Raw genomic sequence first — 18,062 nt, forward strand, 5'->3', positions numbered from 1 at the left:
AGTTAAAGGAAATAACGTTTAAGGCCACATTCTAGGCAGAATACAAAACTTTAACCTTAGCGCCAGGCTACGAGGAGCACTGCGCTAGCGCAGATTGTTTCAAAGATCTGCTGACAAAACCAGCATACGTGACAACAGTCCTTCACGAATGCCAACGTCTTTCTAGCATGGCGGGCACCGGGCAGCCTCAGCCAGTACTCCTCAGGGCTGCGTGTCTGTAATCGCTCGCTCTGAACAAGGGAAAGGATTTTTCACTTACCCTGTGAAGTCCCTTGACGGACAAACTCCACTGGGACTGGACTCCCCTCGGGCCCCTCTCCGCTTCTTACGCTGTAGCGTGCGGTCAGCCCGTGGGACCGAGAGCCATGGAGAGCTTTTCTCATTAACAGGGCAACGATTACTGGGGAGAGATAAGGCAAATTTTTGGCCAATTTTGTCTCACATACAAGCACCATTCACTGGCAGAGATAAAGCCTAAGAGCCAGATAAACTTCTGATTCTCATCTGTTGCAGCCACAAGGCTTCGTGGCAGTGACAGACTTCCACATTCAGGAGGCATTTATGAGCGTGTCCACACTCCCCCTTTCCTCAGGGCTACACGTCAGCTGCTGGGGCTGATTCTGCAGCATCACAGGACTTAACCGAGCTACGTCAGGTCAAACTGGTTTTACAGTACAGTACTGGGAAGAAGAAAAAAAAAAAAGCCAAGGAGCAGATGATTTACCTTCAACACAGAAGTAATCTTTCTTTTCTATCTCCGCCCCCCCCCCTTTATTCCAAACGCACTAGGCCTACAACAAAGGGCAAGAAGCCTTAAGATTGCCCAGAAAGCCGCCTCTGCTGACTATCTCAATTTGTGGATTCCAGCAGCATCCAGGCTGGGTCAAAACCTGTTCATGTTTTCAGGCCTCTTGCAGCCCCACTCATTTCTAGCTGCTTCCTTCCCTGCAGGTATAGAATCACAGACTGGCTTGCTTTGGAAGGGACAAACCATCTAGTTCCAACCCCCCTTCTGCGGGCAGGGACACCCTCCACTAGACCACGTTGCCCAAAGCCCCATCCAACCTGGCCTTGAACACTTCCAGGGATGGGGCATCCACAACCTCTTTGGGCAACCTGTTCCAGTGCCTCACCACTCTCACAGTAAAGAATTTCTTCCTAATATCTAATCTAAATCTACCTTCCTTCAGCTTAAGGCCATTACCCCTTGTCCTGTCGCTACCTGCCCTTGTAAACAGTCCCTCACCATCTTTCCTGTAGGCCCCCCTTAGGTACTGGAAGGCTGCTGTGAGGTCTCCCCAGAGCCTTCTCTTCTCCAGGCTGAACAACCCCAACTCTCTCAGCCTGTCCTCATAGGAGAGGTGCTCCAGCCCTCTGATCAGCTTTGTGGCCTCCTCTGGACTCACTCCAACAGCTCCATGTCTCTCCTGTACTGGGGCCCCCAGAGCTGGACGCAGTACTCCAGGTGGGGTCTCACAAGAGTGGAGCAGAGGGGCAGGATCACCTCCCTCGACCTGCTGGTCACACTTATTTTGATGCAGCCCAGGACATGGTTGGCTTTCTGGGCTGCAAAGCGCACACTGCCGGCTCATGTTGAGCTTCTCATCCACCAACACCCCCAAGTCCTTCTCCTCAGGGCTGCTCTCAATCCATTCTCTGCCCAGCCTGTAGTTGTGCTTGGGATTGCTTGTACCAGCCTACACTGAACACTTCCAGAATTCTCTTGCACTTTCTCTTCTTACACCCACTTCCTCGCTACTGTTTACGTTTTTCTCTGCCTGTGTCAGCAGCTAGTGGACCAACTCCTAGAGGTTCTGTGAAGAAAACCAGGATATAGTTCAGCACGCTTATAGCACAGTTAGCATAGATAACTTCATTGCTGAGTTGAAAGTTGTTCAGAGAGTAGGTAGGGACTTAAGTGGCTCCAGCTGGCTGGTGGTAAAAATTACACTTAAAATTTAAGATGGTAAACATAGGATGATCATGGGACATCACTTTCAACTCTACTGTGCTTGAGCAGTTGCAGAAGAGACCCGCAGTCACAAAGAGAAGTGAAAACGTCACACCAGTAACAGCTCTAAAATAGGTTGGGAAGGGAGGAGGAGAAGGTTCACATAACTGAATAACAACGATGGCAAAGTTAAGCATCTCAACAAAGAAAACTGTCAGCCTGCAGCTGAGCTGCAACAGCCAGAGCAGCAGTACAGTTCTTCTGCAAGAGTTGCTCCACGTCTTTGCCATTTAAGTTTATCAAGGTAGGACACCAGATGAAGAATACTCATTGAGTAAGATTCAGGACACCAAGCTCCATAAAATAAACATTAGAAAAAGCATTTATTGACTAAGAGTTCAACTGGGATCCATTTATAAAATGGATGTAATTTTACACAGCTCCTTGACTTTCAGCATCACTGTGACGACCAACTACCTGAAAAACCCCCTGTGCAATGAATGAAGGTGCCGATTACCAGGTCAGATGCAGGCTCTAGCGCTGTGATGTTAAGGTTTTGCTGAGCTTTCCCAACATCTAGAGCTACACCTCCTTTTCCATATCTTGGACAATTATGCCAAGTTCCATTAACAATTTTTTTTTAATTCAGATTATAAAACCAAATCAACTTAACTAGATTTCCTGACATGAAGTATCAATTTCAGCAGTCTTAGGTGACCATCTCCAAGGAACTAAATACTTAAGTCCTGTCAGGCATTCATATGGGCTAACTTAAAGAAGTAAGTCTTTTGAATTGGCAAAATACATATATTGTGACAGTTCATTTAACAAACTTATTCTCTCCCTTCATTAAGACTCTCCTAGATGGATGCAACTGAGCAGGAAATAAACCTCAGTGTTTCCATTCCCCAAAACAATCCCTTAAAACAAATTATTTAAGTACATTTAGCCTGTTCTTCAAGTACTTTGCAGTGGCCCCAGATCCACTGAAATCACTGATTCCTTCCCCTTTCACTTGCTCTCTATCACCACCCCCCCCAGTGACAGCCTACACAGTCAGGAAAATTCAGTCCTGGGTATCAAGCCAGTTTTGGAAACTTTTTCTTCTCCTCCAGTCTTGTTCACCTACTGAAAACAGAGGGAACCTTCTCTTGATTTTGGAAGCTTTGTATGATTAGTCCTAAGAGACACGCTGGCAAGTACTATTTAGCACCGGAACTGAGCCTACTTAAAACATTTTCAGGAAGAGCCTATATGAAGTGCTGATAATCACCAGTTTGATCAACCGCAGACCACCTTCCTACTTTTGTAATACACAACTTTAAAAATACACAATGGTACATCTCCTGACACCGATGGACAGATTTTGTAACACTGTTCAGAAATTTAAATCAGAATTTTTTATACTTGTTGCCTAAACACTACCTAAATAATAGCAGACCATTTTATAGTCTAGCAATAATTTTATTTTACAAACCCCTTTATAACTCATTAAGGTTGGTGCCAAACTTGGCACCGGTACCAATGGTTGGCCAAAGCTGGATTATCCCATCATCTCTCTCAACAACAAAGCAACAGCAGAGAAGTACAGCTTTCAGGATGCTAAGTCAAGGACATTTAAACAGCTACACTCAATATTTGGCTGTAAGACAAATTGAGCAGAACTGTCCTTAGCATACAGAATGCTATATTGAACTTTCACGGTAGGTTTTCTTTATTACCGGTATTGAAAATAAGTCATGAACATGAAAGCAGCAAGAGAAAAAGTTGGACTAACTGTAATTATTTTTTCTCCTCGGTCTTTCCCTCTCCCTCCCTTCCAAGTTTTCTGTGGATACAGAGATCAAAGTGTATGCTGTGTGAGAATGTAAATCAAATCATATATTTAAAATGGATTTTAATTTATGTACAGCAGTTACCATTCATGAATGTTACATAGTCCCTGCGATTACATTCATTGTAAGGTAAGTCTTCGCTTGTTTCTACTGAATCTTCTGATGGAGAAGCAGAAGGGAGGGGTGGAATCAAGGAGTAAGGAATGATCACAGTCATTACAAATTTTGGGCATTTGAATAGTAAACCTCAGAGAGTCTTCTACGAAGTTCCAGAAATAAATGGTGGCAATGCGTATATATTGCAATTTTATTTCATTCGCTCAAACAAAACGTTAGCATGTAAGAAATTTAAAATGACACAGTATGATAAAAATAGCAGAGAATGAACTGAGAAACTAAAAAGAAGGTAAACCTAAATGCATGAAAAGTCAACATTCATTAGTGATCATCTTCAGTCTTTGATTGACACTTGATGCTCGATAACTTTGCAAAACAATGAACTGGAAATCATTATGACTATCTGAAGAGATTTCAGCACCAGCACTAAGATTTTTACATTCAGTTGGTTTGCAGTTGACTTGGTAGCCACTTGTCTATAGTACAGGTTTATCACAGGTCAGATCACAGTGTTGAGGAAAGCAATGCCTTCCTGGCATTAGAAAGGATCCCTTAAACTGCCCTCAGCTTAAGATATCCGTTGTACAAAAGCACAGAACCACCACAATATGGTTTTTAAAGAACTTAGTTACCAGTAGGCAAAATAATCTTAGCTTCTGCAGTTCATTTTCAATACTGAAATCTCTAGAAACGGTGCAACTGTCAGTAGGACAGGAAATGTCTACAGTAATCTTTAATTCAATCCGATTTTCTGGAAGGAACCAATTCGGCAGTTTGGGATTACAGAAAGTATGTATGTAGAAGCAGCACAAAAGACGACATCTGTTCCTTTTTCTTTTAAACAGAAATCATGTTAATTGTAGACCAAGGCACAAAACGTTTAGTGCATAAGCCAGTTCCTTGCACAATCTAGTAGTTCAGCCTTTAATTTTGGACCACTTGTACCCATTCACACTATTCCACTATGCTACTCCTGAACTCTCCTAGAAACAAATCAAACATGATTTCTGACAAGGGTAAACGTCCTTAATGCTCAAAAAGTCCGTGTAAAACAAAAAGTTACATCAACAAAGATGAAAATGCCTCCTCTTGTTTTGAGAAAAACAGTACTTGACAAGCTTACTACAGATTAATTTTTTAATGCCTTCAATAAATGCATGCAGAAAAATGCTTTTGTTTTTCTTTTTTTTTAAAAAATGATTAATAAATGGAGTTAAGCAGTATTTCCACTGGAGACTTCTCTCAGAATTTGAACCTATAGAAACAGGAAATGTTTGAATTGGAGAAAAATTTCCTGTTGAAGCCTTTCCAAAGCTGTAAGTGCTGTTTTGCTTTGGTGTTCAGCACTTGAGACAGTATGTTATTGAAAGCATTTGTCCTACGAATGGAGCTGCGTATACTTTTAAGCTGAAACATTAATCTCTCCAAAACTTGCAAGTAAACTTTTCTTTTGGATCAGCACAGATCCCAAAGCAAACATGGCACTGTTACGGCTCAGAAAAATTGACAGTGAAAAGGAAAAGGGAAGATTTTGATCCATATTCCTTGTCCAAAGCACTACAGATCCAATTCACAAAACTTCTATCCCACTGAACTGTACCACATTCAAAAAAAACTTAAAAAAAAATTACAAGCATAAAATCCAAAAACCCTGGGAAAGGTATCATCTCCCCCCAAAATGATTCTCAAATTGTTGACTGAAACCAATGGCATACCATTGCTGCTGTTCAGGGTTTGGGTTGTGTGGAGCTGTGGGGTTTTTTTGTTGGGTTTGAGTTTTTTGGAAGGAGGGCGGCAGATAAATTAGGAGGAGAAGGGGACATTCTCTGTGACCTGATGCTCCATCATTCTAAGGTAACTAACTGCTGTCCTGTTTCATCAAACAATCAAAAAAGGAGTCTCAAAAGAGTGAAGCAGAGGGTCATGGTAAAAAGGTGAAGGACAACGCACTTACACAGGGGCATCCTCAGTAACTCAGATGCCTACATATTTGTTCTCTCACTGAGAAATGAGTTAGGTTCACACGGGAGTTTCAGAACCGTTATGGAAGTATTACTGAATTTCAAATAGAAAACTGAAAAAAGATACAAAAGGATTAAGTACCTGGTTCCATTAACATGGTTACTGATAAAAGTCACGTTTTCCTCATTATTACACATGCATGTAAGATGAAGAAAAAGTGTAGAAAGTAATAAAAGTGTGTCACCTTCCCCCTCCCTCATCCCACATCTTTCTGGGCATAAATTAAGCCTTACAAATGAAAAGGCTACTCTGTGACATGCAATTTTTCTTTTAATTAAAAAGCTGGCTGTGTTGTGTTACATTACAAAAATGTCCACATGCATAAATCTAAAAAAAGCCCCAAAATCTACTGTAAATCTACAACATACTAATGATTTACATTTGACTGCTGATTCGCATTATGTAGAAGTCTTAGATTTGGTAAAGCATCGTAACAATGTAGGAAGGCATCTACATCTTTTAACTCTGGACTGTATTTGCTTTTTTTCATTTTCCTATAAAATTGCATGAAGGCTAACTAGAGAGGCTTCCTATCATAAAATTCCAAAATCTTGATATGTCATCACTAAGTCATTCACTTACAAATATTGCCCTTTAAAAGCACGCGTTTCTAATTGTTCCGTGTTTTGTGAACTGAACTTCTACACATCTGATCTTTTAAATTATTCATGGAAATATCAGATATGATAGGAAGACAAACCTGAGATACATTTGAAGTACAACAGTATAACTTGCTAACTCCTTCATTAATAAAGAAAACCTCTCTGAAAAGCCTTCCCAAGCTTTTCCCTGTTTTTTGTCTTAACAACAAATTCTGAAACATGTGCAATTTTATCTTGACATGAGTAGACTTCAAAGCACTGTGATCTTGTCTGATAGGTGTAGCAATTTCTGCATAATCATTACAGTAACTTTAAGAGTCTTTTCCACCCTGCTGTAAAGGTCAGAAAAAAGCTGCAAACTAGGAGGGGAATAGCATATCACCAGAGTGATGTGTCTGAAGCTTTTCAGAATAGGTTGTTTCTCCCTCCTTCCAAGTGTCTGTCTGTCTCCGTTTTCTTCTAACAGCTCACAAAACGTAGTCAGTTTTATACCAAGTTAAAGAGTCACATCGGCTTAGTACTAGTCTTTCTATGCAGTATTGGACTTGCTGAGTTCCTGCCTGATAGCTAGAGAGAGAAAGAGAAAGATAAGTTAACAAATCAAATAGTCAAAGTCAAGGCAGAAAGCCAGAATACACAACTGACCCCCTTAAAGAAGGCTCACCCTGCCCCACCAGTCTTAGAGAGTGAATAACCTGCACGTAAGATAGCTTTGTGTGGCTTCAGACAAGTGTCATTCTCAACCAGGCAGTAGTACCCTTTTTCCTGCTGTAAAATTTTTGTTAAAATCCTGTTTTTCAGTTCTGCATCTCCAGTAAGTCCGTGACCTTACCTGATGATAATCACCAACACTGGGATTATTAAGGACCATATGAGTGGGCTCATTTATTTTTAATTTTGTTCGTTTAAGAGCAGCCTCAGAGCCCTCCCTTGTTTGCAGCGTACTGTCCTAAAAGGCTGTGGTACACAGCATGGTCAAAATACATGGAAAAGCACTGCATTCTCTGCAGCCCAAAACCAGTCAGCGCTTTCTATGACATCAGTTGATGACATCTGATATTTTACCAGCAGTGGTATCAGTTTAATATGACTTCCCTATGACTGAAAACTGGAAGCACAATCCTAGTCTGAATATTACCAGTTTTAAAATATTCACCTCAGCAGCTCTAGATTATTTAAAAATAACCCACCTACCACCACATGATACAAGGATAACTGCAAATTGCTCAAATACAGCATCCCTCCAACCACTTTTAGAAGACACTACTTGGTGTCAATGTACTACTAAAACAAAAAGCACAGGAGAAAACAAATACAGGCACATCAATCAGAACAGGTCTGGCACAAATGGAAGTATGCCACCAGACTAACAACAAAGCTACTTTTACCAATGTATCATTCTCGGGCTAGAAAGACATTATATTTACATTGTTGTGCACCTATAGCTACTTACTCTAAGACTGAACAGCAACAGCAAACAGATTGATACCTACCATCAATGAGTTCTTCCTTTAATTTCGTTAACTCCTTCCTCATTTCATCTAAAATGTCCTATGGTGTCAGAGCATAAATAATAGATTAGTTTTGCAACATGAACAGCTTAGTAATTTTCTGCTGAGAGAAATCAACCTTTAACACTTCCGAAATGCATAATGCAGCCTTTATCTTCCAAGTTAATCCCCCAAATCTAAAGCATCCCTAAAACATTCTTAATGCAGGTACAACGAAGGAAAAAAAAAAAAAACCAAAACCAACACCTTCCATAGAAATCCTACAAATTGATTCCTGTGGAACTTATGAGAAAAGGGACATACTGACACTAGAATATTGCACTAAAGTAATTGCTAAATAAAAAAAAAATTAAAAATACTTGGCACATCCCTTCAAAATGAGAGCTTTGCTACAGATGAAATGTGATGTGGAATGCAAAAAAAAAAAGTAGCTAACTAAAAACCACAAGCCAAGAAAATATTCAAAGAAAATAAGAAAAAAAGGGGATCAAGTTATCGAGGTATTCCCAGTCACTAAGTAGAATGTGAGGGAATGAAGGTGAGGGAGTGAGGTGCTGTCACCCGCTTGCTGTTTTCTCCAGCCTTTCATCCAAGTGATGTTAACAGATGATTTGGTGACAATGTTTTTACAAGCAGCATGGGGGTTAGTGCCTGTTTCTGCAGCGGAGACTGTCACCTCCTGGCCAAATCTGTAGTCAGCAAGAAACTCATCCAGATTTCATCTGTTTCTTTTTCAGCTTTGGGGTTAGCATGCTGTTCACAACTGAGCGTGTAATTACTCTAGTGTACTCTAGACTTGCTGAGTCTTTTATGAGCTGTTGGTGGAAGACACACGCATGGACACACCTTCCAAAGAAAAGAATCTTAACGGAGGCAGCGATAGTCGGTGTGCTGGAAAATTGGGACAGCTGTGCTTTATGGGATGATAGGATCCCAATCCTCTGTGCCTTCAACTCAAAAGAACCAGAGAAGAAAAAAAAGCACTCCAGAAAAAAAACAAAACAACAACCCACAACTGAAAAAAAAAAAAAAAAAAAAAAAAAAGAACAGCAGTCAGACTGCTGTCATCAGCGGCATTTCATGGAAGTTGTAGCAAGAGTACCGCACATCCTCTTGCAATGACAAAATAGGATTGCCCTTTGAACTAGATTCTAGAACACACAGAACAACCTGTGAGCCAGAACCCACTCTAGAACAGCCTCCTGGACAAGAACCTGATCTAGAACCAACCACCAAAACAGACTCCACTCTAGAACTGATCTCTGACTCACAAGCCGATCTAGAACCAACCAGCTGGACCCCGCTCTAGAACTCCCCTTCCCACTCAGGGACCAGCCCATTGATCCAAATGCCACTTGAGGAAGATCCCTCACCTCCAATTCCACAATTCACACTCCCTCTGAAAAACACTGCTGCCAACACCACGGCCCTACAAACAACGAACCCCCAAACCTGCCAAGTCTTGAACCCACCCGCTGTACTACCAACCACTGCTCTACAGACTCCTGAATGTAGAGCCCTCTGGCAACAGCAAGCACATCACCTTCCCCTTTTCAAGGGCAGGGATCCAACTTCAGCAGAGCCTTGCCTGGAAAAGGGGTGGATCACACCCACAATACACTGTGTGCTCATAGTCTCTGTCAGAAAAGTAACTAGCACCATCTCAACATGCTCCCCAAGAAAAGGAGCTTCCACCAGCTCAGTATGGATGAACGTGGCCAAAAACCAGTACCAAGACCTCAGACATGACTCCTCACACCACACAACTCAGACTGGCACTCAGAAAGTACACTAATGTTTTTGCCCAAGCCTCACTCAGCAAGCCACCAGCAGGCCAGCAACCCCCACCATACCACCCCTCTATATCAGGGACACCATGCTGAAATGCTGCTCACCTATGGGAATCAGGTTTCCCTGCTGCACATTGTCCTCACCATTCCCAAAGACCCTGAAGATTACTAGATACACCACAAAGCACAATAGGGCAAAAATACAAAGCAGCATTCTCACACATGGACTCCAAACACCTTAGACAAGTCTGCTCAGGTTGGCATCAGCCCAATTCCCCAGGCAACAACTGCTCTCAAAAGGACATCTGCACTGAAAGCACCCACCAGCAGCAGCAAAGATATCATCTGAGGGCCTCCTCAGCAAATGGGCACTTCTCAGTAGTTGGAGGAACACACATACCCTACACCCACTTACTCCTCTGGGGGCTCCTGTTCTAGGAGTGTGGAACATCTGCTCAGTCTAAAGATCACTAATGCTCTTAAGTGATAGCTCCTGTCTTCATACCAGTCACAAGAGATCCCTTGCCAAGCCTCTGGTTGCACAGGTTTGTCTGTTTGGCAAGTGTACTTGACAAAGGCCTGTCATCTACAGCTAACTGTTACCAAACAATTTCCAAAGCAACCCATAAAGTCTTTTCCTCATCTAACAGCAGGCAGCTGCCGCCTTCTTCCCACAATACTCTCCTCTGCTCTTACCCACGATAGCTACACAAAAGGTGGCATCACTGGATGCTCTTTCACTACCAGACCATGACCATGGGTGCTCACATCTGATATAAAACGTGGTGATGCTTGTTCTACTAGAACTGCTGTGAGGGCTTGTTATTTGTTTGTTTGCTTGTTGGTTTGGGTGGAGAGGAGAAGAGAAGGAAAGGTTTCCCAGGCAAACCAGTTTCCCAGTTCCATCCATAGTATCAACACCATCTTGTGTGTGCTGTCTAACGCAAAATGCAAGAACAAGCATCTGTGAGAAAGTAATGGGGCTGTGTAAGCCACCATCCTACATTTACGGCTTTTAAGAATACTGAAACATCTGGGGAAAAATAATGACTAATAATTACTAAATCATTATTTAAGTTTGGAACTAGTTAAGAAAACAGTTAAAAACTGGTATTGGACAGCTACAAGTCCTTATACCCAAGGTTTTCTATTCAAAACATTATATACATACCTGTTTCAATCTCTCATAATCTAGACCTTCTGACTGTACTCCATTGGCACTGGGTTGCCCCGTTGGTGTAGATTTTGGTCTGCAGTACAAAAACATATCCATGAATTACTGGTCACTCATTATGACAGGATAACAGGACTTTCCCCATCAAACTTGCTAACATTCATGTATTAAAATCATAGTAAAGAATCAAAATGAAGAAAAAAAAAATGTTGGGAGTGGGAGGGTGGGAAATCAGGCAGACCCAAAATACCACACAGAATAGAAAGCAACAACCAAGAACATTTTCCACACACTGGAAAGATTAATTACCATAAGAATGAGAGTTATTAATTCAAAACAAGAACTTTTCAAGAAACAGACAGATTTCACTGTCAGTGGTTTCTCATTTTTTCATAATGGGCATGAAAAGCTGAACGCCTTCAAATGTCAGACACTTTCCCTTCTCCCTTTTCAACTGCTTACTCATTTCAAAAGAGGCGCTCTGAAAGAAGCACTCCCTCTAATGACTACATGTTGATGCTGTAACTGAATGCTAAGGAATAACCCTGGCAGATTTTCAACATTTGAGCGACCTTATCTAACTCCCAACCTAAATCATTCCATCAATTGCTTTCTCAAGCTACTGAAAGCAAATACTTAACAGCAGAAAGATTTATAAAATAATACTTGAGAAGAAGTTCTAGTGTTTTGGACTATGTCACATTCAATGTTTGCTTACGCAATACTCGAAGACATTGAAAACTTGCTTACCCAGCAAGGCTACCTTGCATTTTTAATACACATTCCAGAAGAAGCAGGTTTTCTACATTCTCACTTCTCTTTTTTTGATCCCCTGTTGGTACAAGGTGTAACTCAGACTCATGTACTTACTATGCTTCCACAGGGCCTTGCATACCTATAGCTACGAGCAGAGACAAAACCTAGACGCTAACAGCAGGAACACAGAAACGGTTCTCCAAAGCAGGGATGGATGGATGCATGGATGATGTGGGACAAAGAGGGAGGAATGTTCTGCTGTTCTTAATTACTGTTCATATCTTGGCTAACATTCTCCCTCCATTATTCTATAAAGTGTTAAGCCCAAAGAAGTTGATAAAATTGCTGACAGTTCATGTCAAGAGGTTTCCCCACTGTTTAGAATTATCACAGTATGCTAACGTTAAGGAAGGGCAGGGTATCAGTAGTCTGAATTGGGTTCTATTTCATTGTCCTTGTATGTGGCATCACTGAACAAAAAAGCCTGGCCTAAATTCAGTGTCTCACTTCAGAATTCTTACACAGGATGAATTCATTAAACACTGCATTTTTCTGGAGTCATTACCTGAAGGTACAGCATTATTTATTACAATGGAAGGTGGCCAGGAATAAAAAAAAGACAAACCAGCAGGAAAAGCACAGTTCTGTGCTTTATCTTCTCTCAAATACATAGTATAAAACTATCTTTTTCAGAATAAAGAAGAACGTGTGAGAGATACAAGCAGTACATCCATTGCTTTAATTTTTCAATTCATGTATTTTAATTTAGCTGATTAAAAAAAATGTGTTCTCACTCAGAAAAAGAATAGTGAACCTATATATATGTTTGTTTTTACAAAACCACTACCTTCAGCTTTCATGCATTTTGCCTTACAAGACAGCAGTTCATGTATGAAGAAATTGTCTGATTACACTGTCTCTATTCAGTACAAGTAGAATAAGCCTCATACTGGATTGTCTTGATGACTTTTGTAACATGATAGGACTATTTTCTTATTTGCTAACTGAAGGAAAACACTCAAAATGCATCTCCCAACAGAAAAGGGCATGCACACTAAAACGTCATTTTGATATTACAGAAACTTTCCCAGGTTTGTGCTCTCCAGCAGATACTTTTAACTCTTGTAGGTTCCCAGTGTGAAAAATGTTAAGAAACAACATGGGACACAAGATTTACCTGTTTCCTCCCCCTAACCTGTAATAGGGCATATGGCCTGTATCACTGAAGAGCCTGACACATTCAAAAAAAATTTATTAAAACCCTCATAGCTACCGAGTAATTCTGGTTGACAGGACATTTTGAATTGGTACATCCAAGTCCATTCATCTTTTCAAAAGGCAGTAAATCCTCTGTAGGTGGTAGAAACCTCTTGACAATTTTTATTTTTTTTTTAAACACTTCATGATTGTTTCTGTGCACTGACAAGTTAGTTACGTCAAGCCTAGTGGCACCCATTTAAGAAAAAACTGCCAGCAGTTAGCCATGCAAAACAGAGTCAGCAGAAGGGATTGTGTAACTGTCCCTTTGCTGCTGGACTTTGCATCAGAGAGGTGCACGAACATCCTATGTTATTAGACCAGTTCGGTTCTTCACTTGGGATCACACTGCTCAATTGCTACAGCTGCTTAGATGTAAGTCTAAAGCTGTTTAAACGTATGTTCCAAGAAAGAAATTGCTAACATTAGTATTGCTTGAAACACACCGAAATGAAATACATGATCCACCAAGTAAGACAGAAGACAAAATATTCAGTAACTTGATAGTAGAAAAAGATGGAAAATAGAATTCACCTTGTAACCACCAGAAGATCTACAGCGTGCACTAATGCTATGAAGACAAACCACAGTTTGGGATCTTTTCCAAAACTCTTTAGATATCAACAGTGCTTAAGTTCCTTATGAAAGAATTCCTCGCTCAAAAACATTCATCAAGACAAGATCGTTGGTAATTGCTGTTTCGTCACATATCTGGTATTTAAAGTGTTACTTGCAGTTTACACCTCCACCTGTGAACATGACTGACTTACTCCAAGTAGAATAGCACAAGTTTTTCAGATTCTCCATATACAGTTTCTAATCATTTCCACTATCACTTGGTTCCCATACGCTATGGCATTACAGCATTTACCCAGCGTGACTGAAAAAAAGAATCAGCATCCCTCTCAAATGCAGTTCCTGGCAAGTGATAGCAGGGACCTCCTACGTGCCTTAATGGAAGACCCCAAACAAGAATATACTTTAATATTTTAATAAAATTATTTATTACTTTAATATTTTAATGAAATTGCTTTAAAGAAGAGCTCTCCACAGACAGACTGCTTCATGTTTCTTTTGCTTCAGATGTTTATATTCTAAAGACAGCTCTACCAATCATACACTAGATACTCCTGCTACCTGTCAAAAATCTCAACAGAAAAGCCCCTTTATGAACTCTACCGCTCAGTCTTAAGAATGTATTCCATTTTTGCTTTCTGAAATGCAAAACATTCTTCATTCAGTCAAATATTAAAGACCACAATTTGTAAACTAGATAATGTCTAATGTCAGTCAAATCTAGCTTTCTTCTCCTCAAAATTATCCCTTTTCCTTCTTCAGCTCGCTCAGAAGAAAGATTAATGGTGAATGCAGTTGCCATTAAGGAAAACATTAACTACTGAAATTTAGTGAATAAAACATCCCAACCATTCAAACCTAAGATGGCTAAAGAGCTCTCCCATGTGGTTTTTCATAGCATTGCCTAACAGGACAGGGAGGCAACCTCAATAGGCCCTAAAGCACCTTAAATCAAGCATGCAAGATAAAGATTTTATCCATGCCAACATGCAGAATACACCACCCAAGGTAAGTAGCTAAAGGGGAACTTTTCATACAAAAGATTAAGTAGTCACCACAATGACTGCCTTCATGAAAAACAAAGCTGGAATTTGACTCTGTAATTCTGAGGGGCTCTGTAACATGTTTACCTGCAGAAGCTCTTAAAACCTGAAGGCTTTTGATGTATTTTACGACTACCACTACAGAGAATGAAACTGAGATCTACAGGTTAAAATAGACATGATTTTGATTCTAATTTGTGAATATGTTCCCAACAGAAACATTAGTTTATCTTTAACAAGGATTTTTTTTTTTTTTTTTAAAAGGATTTTCTGATGTTTAAATCAGGCAAAATCTGTTATCTTTACTTAATTCGTGAAAAGCAGATGTGAAAATTCACCTGGAACATTAACTGCTCTTCCTGCGTACCTAAACTTACATTTTTGAAAACCCACTTCTCAAAACACTGTAAATGTTTCACTAAATCTTGGCATATCCAACAGGAATTTGTACCTTTGCAGGTGATGTCTGCCAGAAAACCAGTATTTAATACGAAATAATTCATAGCTGGTTCTTAAGCAGTCTCAACTTCCCGTTGGCACCATCTGCTTTTAACCAGTCCAAAAATAGGCTCAACTGGACAAACAAAATGTGTAGAGGAACTTGGTGGTGTGTGTGGTGATTACCAATCCATGTAGAAAAAGTCCAACCCTGAATTGGTCAAAATGGTTATTACAGTCTCAAATCCCAACAGGGTGATACCTGTTTAATGAATCATAGAACCTGTTTTCAGAAGCAAGCAGATTTTTCCACGGAGATTCCCGTCTACGAAGGGGAGAAACACTACCTTAACAAGCTATAATAGGTCTTAATTATGTTCAGTTTTAGCACCTTAAATACCATGGAGTTTAACTAGTTGTGTTCCACGAGTTCTATTTGAATGTTTCAGGAAATACTAAAAGCAGGCAGCTTAAGTCTTTTCAAAGTCTGCTACAAAAAAAGGCCTGATTTTAAAACAGGACACTAGTTATTTTAAAACACTTAGAACATTCATTTGGAAAAACTCCTTATTGTCTACCTGCTCAGAAGCTCTGAAGAGAAAGTTTTGCTTACTTGCCAGTTTCTTAGGCATGCTTTATTTAATTTCTGTAAATGACTCCTATCCTCCCTGTAGAGGTCAGAAGCAGGTTCTTGAGCCTTACCAGGTGGAAGATATCCCCTTTTGGCAAACACAGTATTAGTGTTTCAAACAGCAGCACCCTTTGACTAACTCACTCAAAGTTACTTAACAAGCTGCTTGCTGAGTTCAACTTGGCAACTGTGAGAATTAAGGAAAATGCAAGGATATTCAAGAGAGACTTCTACTAATACATTTTCTTTCTCAGTTCATGAAACATTCCTCAAACCATCAACATTGACTAGAAAACTGTACGAGCTGTCTTAAAATGTATGCTATGGCACCTTCCAGCAGGTTATGACAGCACTAGAATAATAATACTGACATTTGATAAACACGGAATTCTTATTTTGGAAGTACTTTTAGAGTATACATCCAGTGAGGCTCTCAAAGCTGAATTCTATCAACATTTTCCATTGGATGACTGAAGACAAAAGCTTGATGGAGAGATTTTCTCAATATGTCTCAAGAGAACTCTCAAAGCTCTTCTAGGTCAGAAAACATTTCTCAACAGACCTCAGTAACCTCTGAATTTCACCGGTTGAAACAAGAGCAATGAGACAGGATGCATAAAACAGTTCACAAGAAGCTACAGCTGTAGGGACAGGTAGAATGAAGATTGAAGGACATCCCAGACTCCCCAAAGGAGTCTGATATGGAGAATTGCCCTATTTATTAATCCCTTCACTTTCCTTTCTTCAACTGCTTATCCATAAGGCATCTATAGCCAAAGGGCCAGGCCAGCAACTGTCTTAAACAATATGAAATCTAAAATGCTCTTTAGGATTCCTTACACAAATTATTTCTATGACAAGTTGCCCCTCAATGCCATGTATTGATACCTCAATCTGCTTAAAAAGAAGAGACCTCTGTTAAAGCAGGTGAGACCTACAGGGGGCGAGGGGGAGGAAAGTAGGGGGAAGTCAAGGCTAAAGGTAAAGCAGTATTTTGTTACACTGACAGGATAGCAGAGGGGACATCACCACCAATATCACCTGCTTTTTGACAAAAAACAAAGCAAGCAACCAGAATCAAGGCTGCAGACATTTTAAGCTCCCGGACTTCTTTATTTCTGAATGATAGACAAGGATACTGATACAGGCTGAGAGTGTTTAGTGCTCCATTTTAGAACTGAAGACCTCGATGGCAATCTCAAACCACAAGTAACGCCACTTAGAGAACAACTGTTTTTTTCTTCTCTAATCACCAAATCTCACTTAGCTGTTTCCAACAGCCCAGAATTGTAAGGAGAATTCAAGTAATTTCAAACACATCATTCTCAAGTTTAACATGTTCTTTTGTTTTCTCTCAAGAAATTCAGATAACTTTGTCAGATTATCACAGGTCAGAATCCTTTACATAGAATATACAGGAATTCTAAACTGAACCACAAGCCTTCTGCTTAATGCAAATGGCAATTAAATAGACCTCAAAAATAAATTAAAAAATGCTAAAGCAGCCATTTCATTCTTTGCACTACTGAAATGCCTACCAAAATGCCCACTGCCTATCAAAGTTCCAGGTGACAAGTTACCAAAGACTGGTTAATGCACTGAAGGATGTATAATATTTCTATACTTCTTTAGGATGGGCTTCCTTGGATTGGTATGAGACAGCTACTGAAAATTGTCACGGAATCAAATATTACCAAGATGGCTTAAATATCTAGATAATCATTCTATGACTAGCACAGAAATAGAAAGAAGAAAACCTATTCACTAGATTTACTACTGAATATATGAATCCCAGCACTGAATTTGGTTTTTCCCTTGCAGCAAATTTTAGACTTTAAAATTTAAATAGAAAGAATTAAACATTGCTGTGGGCAAACATACACCTTAATAATTGACGTTATACACCAGCAATTGTTAAGGAATCTTTTTGGGTTTTATTTTTGATTTTACTGTCAAAAATTTCACTTACTACCATTCTCCAAAAGCAACTCTTCATTCCTAATTAAAACTGCCAAACACAGTTTCACAGCAGCAATTTCAAACCCATACATTTTGCTTTTAATACTATTAAGGTGATTTTTGCTATTTTAGTCCAGTACCATTACCAGCACGAGCAACAACAGCAAACGTAAGGAAAAGATAGCTGGTACAAAAGGGAGTACCTGGAGATAACGGGTGACTTGCTTCCATTCACTGTATTTGTTCTTTCCCAAGGCTTTCTTGTTAGTTCTGGAAAACACAGTGAGAAGATTAAAAACTGCTTTTTCTATCCATTGTGTAACTTACGTGAGGAAACTTCAAGTACCTGGCAACTTAAGGTAGCCTTTTTTTTTTTTTTGTGTTACTACATTGCATTAGT

At 40.0% G+C, this 18,062-nt stretch overlaps 1 protein-coding gene across 8 annotated transcripts in view; it reads right to left on the minus strand.

Moving 5' to 3' along the window:
- Positions 1-3,830: 3,830 nt before the first annotated feature.
- ENAH (ENAH actin regulator) overlaps positions 3,831-18,062 on the minus strand; it is a 101,496-nt gene continuing 87,264 nt past the window's right edge. For 2 of the 8 annotated variants that reach the window (XM_054820097.1, XM_054820099.1), the window contains 5 exons: positions 17,866-17,932; positions 15,335-15,397; positions 11,000-11,078; positions 8,021-8,078; positions 3,831-7,094 (listed from right to left, as the gene is read on the minus strand). In XM_054820097.1, the coding sequence (XP_054676072.1) occupies positions 7,057-7,094; positions 8,021-8,078; positions 11,000-11,078; positions 15,335-15,397; positions 17,866-17,932 (305 nt within the window). In that variant the 3' untranslated portion in view covers positions 3,831-7,056. The remainder of the gene's footprint in view (positions 7,095-8,020; positions 8,079-10,999; positions 11,079-15,334; positions 15,398-17,865; positions 17,933-18,062) is intronic. The other 6 variants (XM_054820101.1, XM_054820104.1, XM_054820098.1 and 3 more) reach the window with 3 other exon arrangements.

Source organism: Grus americana, chromosome 3 (genome assembly GCF_028858705.1).
Source record: "Grus americana isolate bGruAme1 chromosome 3, bGruAme1.mat, whole genome shotgun sequence".
NCBI classification, from domain to species: Eukaryota; Metazoa; Chordata; class Aves; order Gruiformes; family Gruidae; genus Grus; species Grus americana.